General features: G+C 34.5%; 1 protein-coding gene across 1 annotated transcript in view; it reads left to right on the top strand.

Annotated features, from left to right (window-relative positions):
- LOC109825472 overlaps positions 1–9,973 on the top strand; it is a gene marked incomplete at its 3' end in the record, with an annotated part of 30,822 nt that extends 20,849 nt beyond the window's left edge. The window contains exons 2-8 of the mRNA XM_020392332.1: positions 1,476–1,680; positions 5,360–5,449; positions 5,616–5,696; positions 6,277–6,408; positions 7,938–8,156; positions 8,276–8,368; positions 9,902–9,973. Of these exons, the coding sequence (XP_020247921.1) occupies positions 1,476–1,680; positions 5,360–5,449; positions 5,616–5,696; positions 6,277–6,408; positions 7,938–8,156; positions 8,276–8,368; positions 9,902–9,973 (892 nt within the window). The remainder of the gene's footprint in view (positions 1–1,475; positions 1,681–5,359; positions 5,450–5,615; positions 5,697–6,276; positions 6,409–7,937; positions 8,157–8,275; positions 8,369–9,901) is intronic.

Below are 9,978 nucleotides of genomic sequence, written 5' to 3'. Positions count from 1 at the left end.
GAGTGTGAGGTTTGTTCTCCCAAGCAATGTGGGACTAAAACCCACTACAATACACTATTATCAACACCACTAAAATAACACATGAACTTATGAGGCACCTAATGCTTTTTGTTAACAAATGGACTAAAATGGACCTCAAAATAGAAAAAGACGTAGTCCATTTTCTGAGGGTAGCAGCTCCATTAGCATGAAGAAATGGGTGGAGGTGTATATGGTTAAGTAGTAAAGAAACATGTAAAAGAGTTTTAATTATCAATTACTCGGTAACACTACTTTCTAAAATCTTATGTTTGTCACCGTCATCAGAGAAATTGAACCTTAACAGTCCTGTGTTTGTGAGTTTATTTTACTAATAAGTTGTCAGCTGATATCAATATGGAAAATAATAGGGGCACACCCCCAACCACAACTCCAACCACACACACACTCTCTCATTTGCTACAGTGTACCGGGCCTGACATAGGATTTTAAAAATTTAAAACTCATGTGGAGCCCGATGCACTGTAGCAAACGAGAAAGAATGTGTGGTTGAAGTTGTGGTTGGGAGTGTACCCCTGGTACCACTCTATCAATATGCCCGTTATAAAATACACTCTTTTTCGTAGTGAAAATCCTGTACCAATTTATATTATTAAAAAAACACATCTGGGCCATGCATCACATACTGCTGAACATTCAAAATGCTGTAATATAGGCCACGAGATGGGCCTCCAAAATAAAAAAATCCAGATTCCTATTGTTTTTCTTGCCTAATAAAGTAAGCTACTTGTACAAAGTGGGCCGTAAGAGTTCGGCCTACTATGCTAATAACCAAAAAAGTACAGCCCATTACAACGAATCCAATATATCGTACAGCAATCAAACCGTAGTCAAAAGTCAAAAGATAAAAGGTTTTCTTTTTCGATATTAGTCCCTTCCTTCTTTCATACTTTTGTGTGCCTCTAATCATTGGAATTGCTCTTAGTGTCCCGTAAATCTTAAGTTATAAACTTAGTCCCTCATTTGAAATTGTTATTAGGCCCCCATTCTTAATTTATTTTAAAATCTACTCCCTCAAATGAAGAGTAAAAGTAAAACTAGAGGGATTAATCTGAAACAACCTACGAGAGTTTGGGAACCTGTTTCATTGATTCAAAGGACTAATTTCCCTCTGATTGCTACTTCCTCGTTTGGTTTGAGGGAATAATTTCAAGATAACTTAATATTTGGGTAACCCAATAGCGACTAATTTCCAAAAAAAATATATATGATTTGGGGGACCCCTATGGCAATTACAATAAATCGAGGGACTAATTTCAAAACATAAAATACTTAAGTGACTGATATTTAAAAAAAGCCGAAGATAAAAAAAGTACGACGCCGGCCATCATCGTCCGCAGAGAGAGAAACCCAAAGACCCGAAATCAACCGCCCAAAAATTATCAAAATAGTAGCCCCCGCCCCCCCTGCCGCCCTCTCGTCTCTGCTCTCTAATGTCTTCTTTTAGCTCCATCACCATCTTGCTGCTCTCGCCCTTGCGCTTCTCCTCTCCTCTCCTCATCCTCATCCTCTACTTCTCGCTCTCTCATTTCTTTCCCTTTGCAGAGAAATAGCAGGTGCAGGTTGAAGCTGAAGGCATGCAGAGCTTCTGAATCTGATGACGTTGCCTCCGCCGGCGACTCCAAGGTCCCAAATGGGAGTGTAAGTGAATACCCATTTTGGCCTTTTTGGTTTGGAGTTTGTGGGATTTTGTGTTATGAAATGGCCTTCAAAGTGTTTGAGGTAATGCCTCTGAGTGTTTCTTTTGGGCATTTCCTCAAAATAACTATATGGCGCCACATTGGTATTGAAGGACAGAAAAATATCTAATTTTGGAGGTTTGGGACTTTTAGGAGTTACGAATGTAGTTAGTTCGAGTAAGCATTATACTTTGTCACTGGTTTATTTGCAGATAGGGGTGTTAAGTTGCACTGGAAAGAGAAATAGATGTCACATCATGCTTTATGGCAAAAAGGGGAAATTCTTTTAAATCTGTAAGTGTGATCGGGGGGCGCCCACCCACGTGGGCAACTCTTCAGTTCCCTCCCCCTTTGGTTTCTGCCTATAAATAGAGAGGTTGGGAGAAGGGGAAAAGTGTGGGAAAAACAATTAGGTTTGTGTGAGTTTTCTTAGAGAGAAAAAGTGAGTGAGAGAGAACTTGTAAAGTTTGGTATTCTCCTCATAGTGAAACCCCCTCCCGTGGACGTAGGCTAGTTTGCCGAACCACGTAAAATCCCGTGTTTGTATTTGTCTTATCTGTGAGTTGTCATAGCTTGTAGGTTCCCTCGATATTTCAGTCCTTGAACTGATGAGAGGAAGAGTGTATATTTTACTTTGATGAAATATATCACTTTCGATTCTTGTTTCCTTTGAGAAATAAGAATTTCATTATCTATTCTCGTTTCCTTTGAGAAACAAGAATATAGAGGTTGACTTGTACTTTTGTGATAACGAAAGCCAGGGCTCTCTCTCAGGTGATATCGCTTCCGCGGCGGTGGGCGTGACTCCGCCCCAACAGTAAGTTTTCATTTATGGGTCAAAATGTTGGGCAATTAAAAGATGTGCAGAACATGAGTGTAGCGGAGATGGGAATGTTGAACCAGTGGATGTGCACTAAGGGATATGATAAGAAATGAGTGCATTTGTTGGAAGTTAGAGGTTGCTCATGTAAAGGATAAACACGAGAGAGAATCGTTTGAGATTGTATGGTCATGTGCAGTGGAAGCCATTAAATGCAACAATTAGGACAAGTGGTTATAATTAATGTAGAAAGATGAACTAGAGGTAGGCCTAATTGACTTTGTTAGAAACAAAGAAGGATATGATATTGCTTAACTTAGTGGAGGAGATAGCCCTCAATGGAAAAGTAGAATAGGATTCATGTAGTTGACCCAAAATTTGGGATAAAGGCTGTGTTGTTCTTGTTGTTGTACATTATCATTTATTGAAAACTGTCTTGCAACTTAAAGTAGAACAGGCCCTAAAAAAATCCAGCAGAAAAGCTTATAGTCTACATTGGATTGGTGGCCTTCATGATCCCCTTATAATTTGTCATTTTGTGGTGAGAAATGGGGTCATGCTAGCATATGAATTAGAATGTAAGTATTGGTTGGTATTTTTTTTTCAGAATAAGAAGGCAAGACTGAAACGAATGCTGACCATATCAAAGTACATATAAGAAATATCTAGTAGGATGCCAAGGTTCTAGAAACGATTGATTAGAAACTTAGCATGACAAAAAAGAATTTAGTCAGCTTAGGAGACACGGACTTGCTATGGGAAATACAATACAGTAAAGTACAAAAGGTAAATCTGAATTAAGACATGATTCAAGATGAAATAGGTATGGTTCTGAATACATATTCTCAGATTTTCTATTCATGTTCAGTAGGGGGGGTTATTGGTTGGGATATTTTGGGGGATAATGAGATAATTTTAGGGATTCTATTTCATAGTGTTATTCATTGGGACAATAGAACAAGGATAATACCTTTTTGTGTTATCGGTTTTTTGAAACACTAGTGAGACAATTACACCACTTGGGATAAAATTACCCCACTCATTATAAAAATTTTGTCCCAATAGTAAAATTTATCCCATCCTTCATATTGGAATAATGTTGTTCCACTTTGAAGGCAATTGAGATAATTTTAAAATATTTTTGTATTACTTAACTAATACATGCAATTATATTATAAATATATGACATGATATATTAAATATAACATATATTAATATTTTAATGACATAATTTAATAGCATATATTAATAATATTATATAATAGTTATTATAGTATAACATATTTATTATAATATTATATAATAGTAATAACATATATTAATAATATTATATAATAACATATATTAATATTTTAATAACATATATATAATATTTTAATAACATATATTAATAGTATTATGCAATATATTATTATATAATATTAATTAGTAATTATAGTATAACGTATTTATTATAATATTATATAATATAATATAATAATTAATAATAATAAATTGTAAAGTATAGTACAATATATTATATTTTAATATAAAGTAAAATAATATTTATATTATAATAATATACTAAATAATATACTAAACCAATTGGATAAGTTAATTTAGAAGTAATTAATAGATAAAATTATATTTTAATAAGGTGTCACATCATTAATTATCCCACATGAATTGTCAAATCAAAGGCTCAAATTATTTCATTATCCCACTTTATCCCACTTTACCCCACTCAAAATATCCTAAAGGGGTAAAATTGTTCCATTGGAACAATTTTCCCACTTGGCCCCAATCTGTCCCAAGTCCCAACCAATAACCCCCCCTAACAGATAGGAGACTTTATATTCGTTTATTGGATAATAAATTTCGATTTAGAATAGTGTTTCATAGTACTGTTTCAATGTCACTAGAGCTTTTTTGCACAGGTTAGGAGGGGAAAAAGGATGTAGAGAGATGTTAAGACAGTGACTAGTTCAAGAATGACGAGTTTGTTTGTAGTTGCACGGGTTGTACCCTGTGTAATATGACAAATTAAGTAGATAATGAAAACTATCTTGCAGTTCCTTATTGCGTATACTTACGGAATATACTGCATAATCTTACTAATTATCCATGTTGAGAACTATCTACACATATTTTCCTGACCGTGCATTATATGTGCGACTTATTGTAGAGAAGATTTCCTCCATAGCATCTGAAACATCTCACAGCTAAGAATGAGATTGCACTCTAAGGTTCTGGCACAATTGGAGTAGCTTAACTTCGAAAGTTGGGAGAATTTCTCACGTTGAAAATGTTTTTTCTTACAGTATAATGCACGAGAATCATTGTTTTGACTCCAAGTGCAGTATCTTAGATCCAAGATGTATAGCTTGAACATGTTTGCTAGTTGCTACACTTGAAAACATTGACCTACTTCTGTTTAATTTTATGCTTTTGTGTTAAGTATGTGTATAGTACAATCTTACTGGAAGCTGACTGGGTTGCTGCTTGCAAGGGCCAAGTATGTGGAGCTTGGTGCTTCTCCTTCCTTAACCATTATGTGATATATATGGATTAATTCTATGCTGTATGCATAGATTGATTATTGCATATGCATGTTCCCTGTGCTCTTGGCTAAGAGGGAAGGGGATGATTAAGGTGGATAGTTCCCGTGATTTGTCTGTTTACTTCTTTAGTATCCAATCCAGTGAAAGTCGTCCTATTGTTTTACAATTACATGTTGATTCTTGTTAAATTTGGTGCATATCTGAGTTCTGATTTTTCTTGACACGATCTGTATACATTAATTCCTTACACAATTCAACGTTGCCGCATACTTGTTTTTCAGCCTAAGAGCAGAAGAGACATTCTTCTTGAATACGTCAAAAATGTTCAACCAGAATTTATGGAGCTATTTATTCAGAGGGCACCAAAGCAGGTAATATATTATCACTTGATACATTCATCTTCCTCGCTTTTCTGAAAGAAAGCTGGTGTTTATTTGTCCCTTAATCTCATTAATACTCATTGGTACAATAATTTTTCAACCCGATATCTGAATAATTATTTATTGTCTTATTCCTCATTTTCCTTTGTGCATATAGGTTGTTGACGCAATGCGGCAAACTGTGACAAACATGATCGGAACACTTCCGCCCCAATTTTTTGCTATAACTGTAACCACAGTAAGTTTATTTTCTAATTACAATTTCAGACTATTCCACAATTTAAAATATCTAGCAGTATAAAAACATGCATGTCCATTGAACACGCAACTATAAGTCTATAACCTAGTAATAATTCACATTTGAACCCTTCAGACAATGCCAATCCTGCAGGCAACCGTTCTATCCTAGTCTTTATACAACCAGCTCAGTTAAATATAAGCTCTGCCCTTCAATTTCCCTACTTCTAAGCATTTAATACTTCAAGATCAAACAGGATTGTTGGAGTCACCATTTTAGTTCTTAAAACTGTTTTTATGCTTTTTATAATGCAATATCAAAATAGAGCAGTTGGCTTTTCTCTTCTTCATCACTATTACCTTAGCTAATAGATGGCCATTATCTTACCCTCCGCCATTAAAGAACCTTAATTAGCACGATGTCCTTTGATCCTTTCCTCTTGTTTTACTGAAATTAGTTTCTAGGAAACACACTATTCTAAATCATTTATATCAGTAGGAAACTGAAAAACAATTTATTTTCTTGTTTTAATTGAAATAAATCAATAGCCATAGATTATACTTGTCTTTTTCTTTTTCAGGTTGCTGAAAATTTGGCACAGCTCATGTACAGTGTTTTGATGACTGGCTATATGTTTAGAAATGCGCAATACCGTATAGAACTGCAACAAAGTCTTGAGCAAGTTGCTCTTCCTGATGCAAATGACAAAAAGGTATTTTACACTTTTATCTGTTGTTTGATATAACTAAATGACATCAATTGGATTGTTGTTGAGTAATTCATTCTCACTTTTTATTACTTCCTTTATAGTGGTTTGTGGTGCGTGTATATATTGTTACTAATTACTCTCTTGCCAAAGCTTTTTGTACTTTATCAAATCTAGTTATATGCTTGCTAAATCTTCTGAATCTAATTGATGATAGCTGTTTGAAAACCATCGAAGTTCATTACATTTGCAAAACATGGGAGTGCAATTGTTTGTGCATGTGTGTGACTATATGTAGCGGGGTGTATAATTTGTTCTCAAGACATATGATTGAAAAATCACTGTTGACTTTTTCAACTTGCATGAGGTTCAATGCAATGATAGCTAATATGTCTAGTGAAGTAGAACTCTTCATGAACTCCTATCTTGGTGTATGATTTTAAGTGTTCTTACTTCGGTGGTTTCAAAGTTGTTTGCATCATGCTCTGATATACGTATACTAACATATACTAGTTTAGTTACATTATTTATACACAGGCTACGTTGTAATGAAAACCCTATTTTTTATGAGCTACTTGTGAAATAAAATTTATCAATGTTAACTAACCAAGTGATATGTTTAACTATTTAAACCCCTTCATTTATGATCTTTTTTTAGTTTTTGATGCGCAAGTACAGGGGCAGAACTGAAAAGATCTCTTACACTCTGCCTTCTGGTGCTTGAAAGTACCTTATTTAATAGCTAATGACTTGAAGGGTTTTTAAAAATCAAATGATATTTTAAGTGTAATTCTTGATAATGGTTGAATCGAAGAACATATCATTAATGAAGGTTTATCTTTGAAAGTTAATTCTCAGCATAATAGCATCTAGTCATACATATGTTCTGGTCAGACATGTGTAATGGTATCACAGTAATAGTTTCATATTCATTTGCTAAGTGTCTGCAGTTGTTACTGCCGACCCAAGTTAATTATGTAAATACATTGATATGAGGGATGAATTTTAATATCGGAATCTCATTCTTGGTTTAAGTTCAAGAATCCGCATCCTATTTCATAAGGTGTGTTGTAGTTTTAATCTTATTCGTTCATTCTTGTATACATCATAGAACTGTATCTTATTGTTAATGTTTGATTGTATTCTATACTTTCCAGCTTGGCTTCATGCTCTGTCAATTAACAAAATTATGTTAGGAAATATGAGGATCACTCTTGAGCAAGGAAAAAAAAGAAAAAGTACTGTTGCAAATTGAACTGTAGTTTATTTGGTTTCTGTTGCAAAATTTTCATATGAGAAATATCTGTGGTAAGATGATATGCACTCATGTTTTATTCTTTCTTTATCAATCATACATCATGTAATGGTCTGTTATATGGTTGCATATATATTCCCTTTTTAGGTGTATGTTTCCCCCCTTTCTCCCCTATAGGCATTGGCTTTCATGTCGCTATGCAATTGTATCATATATTCCCTGCGATTATTGTTTCACTTTGCTACGAAATTGTATTATATACTTCCTATGATTATTGTAGGATGGGCAGGATTATGCGCCGGGTACACAAAAGAAAGTGTCAGGAGAAGTTATTAGGTGGAATAAGGATTCTGGCCCTGAAAAAATGGATGCAGTAAAATATATAGAGTATCTTGAAGCAGAAATTGAGGAACTGAATCGACAGGTAGCAAGGAGGTCAGCAAATGGACATAATGAACTTTTGGAATACCTGAAGTCTCTTGAACCTCAAAATTTGAAGGTACTCATGTTTCATGTATTTTTAATACATGAACCATTATATAGGTGCTTTTTTTCTATTACTTTTATAATTAATCTTAAATATTTATATTCTTTTGTTTCGTTCCCTTCAATGTTTAGGAGCTGACAAGTACTGCTGGTGAAGATGTTGTTTTTGCTATGAATGCTTTCATCAAGCGCCTCTTAGCAGTGTCAGATCCTAACCTGATGAAGGTTTGTCCCTCAAATCAGAAACTGTTTTGCATTCTATATGCTGCTCTTTTACCTAACTAGTTAAAAAAATTAGTGCGCCTTGTGCTCGTTAAGAGGGATCATTATATTTAAGAAAAATTATGACTCAGTTGAATTGTTTAAAATTCAATAATTGATTCTAGGTTATTTGTTTGACATCATATTTTTTATCATAATGGATACTGTCAGGAACTCCAGGCAAAATTTTGATAAATGTTTCAATCTCTCCTTTTTTCTCCCTGTGAATGTGATACCCTTGACATCTCCTTCCACAAGAATAATACATAAGATATATTATCAGCACGAGCAACAAAAATCTGGCTTATGAGTTATGTCCAAAAGCAAGAAAAACACGGTTATACACACACACACACACACACACGAAGAAATTCAATTTTCAGGTGATAATTAATATTAGGTTGTGTTCAGTAAAACACAACCTAATATGGTTAAGTCCTTAATCAGGATAGGATTGGTCCAGGTAGGATATGGTCCAATCAAAACCTGGTTAAGGGGAGGAATTTGAACTAAAAAAACTGGGCCACAATTGGTCCAGTTGTTTGCTATGTCAATGTTTTTCTTGTATTTCCAAAAAAAAAAAGCCCCATGACGGAACATGTGGTCTTTGTTGCCATAATCTCGTAATGTACATTTTAATGAACTTTGTAAAATTTTAAGAGATTAATGGAGAGGAGAAAGCAAAGGAAATACTTGACCTTTCTGATATATCTTACACATCAGAAAAGGAAAAAAAAAGGGGAAAGACTGTTAGATAACATATAGCTATTACACTCTCTGTATGAATGAGAAATGAAAACCGGTAGAAACTTGCCTTTTCCCTAGATAGAAACTGGAAACTATGGTGATTTTCAGGTTGTGTTGAGGAGTTGGTGAAAGTTTGTTCTTATGTTTTAAAAAAGGTTGGTTGCACTTAACTACCCCAATGTTTACCTCATTTTAACCTTGATACCCCAAAGTTTTGTTTTGCCAAAATATACCCCAAAATTCAACAAAAAATTAACTTTGATGCCCAGAGTTTCCCCCCCAAAAATACCCCAAAGTTTAACATTTTTTTTGGTTAAAGTTTGGGGTATCAAAGTTAAACTTTGTTCAACTTTGGGGTGTTTTTTTAGGCAATTTTTTTGGGTACCAAAGTTACGAACGAGGTAAACTTTGAGGTACTTTTTGGGTAAAAAATAAACTTTGGGGTATCGAAGTTTAAAAGGAGTAAACCTTGGGTATTTAAGTGCAAATAACCCTTTCAAAAAATGACAAGGCATAATTAGAAAGTATCCTATTAAACTAGGATATCTGGTGAGTAGGGATCCTGTCAGAACCATCCTTATAGGAGTAGGGTGATCTACACATAAAAGAGGAGTTTTAATTTGTAAACTAATCTTCTAGCCACCCGTGAATGATATAGATCGCCCCTTTCTATGGGGTGTTCTGATAGAATTTTACTCATATCTGATAAGTAAGCCTTCTTCTGATGCATCTGCATTCTGACTTTCACAGACAACACCAACAGAAACAAGTGCTCCAGAACTCGCCAAGTTACTATATTGGCTGATGATAGTTGGCTACAGTATCCG

This window comes from Asparagus officinalis, chromosome 10, assembly GCF_001876935.1.
Source record: "Asparagus officinalis chromosome 10, Aspof.V1, whole genome shotgun sequence".
NCBI lineage: Eukaryota > Viridiplantae > Streptophyta > Magnoliopsida > Asparagales > Asparagaceae > Asparagus > Asparagus officinalis.
This window is presented reverse-complemented; position numbering and strand designations above follow the sequence as displayed.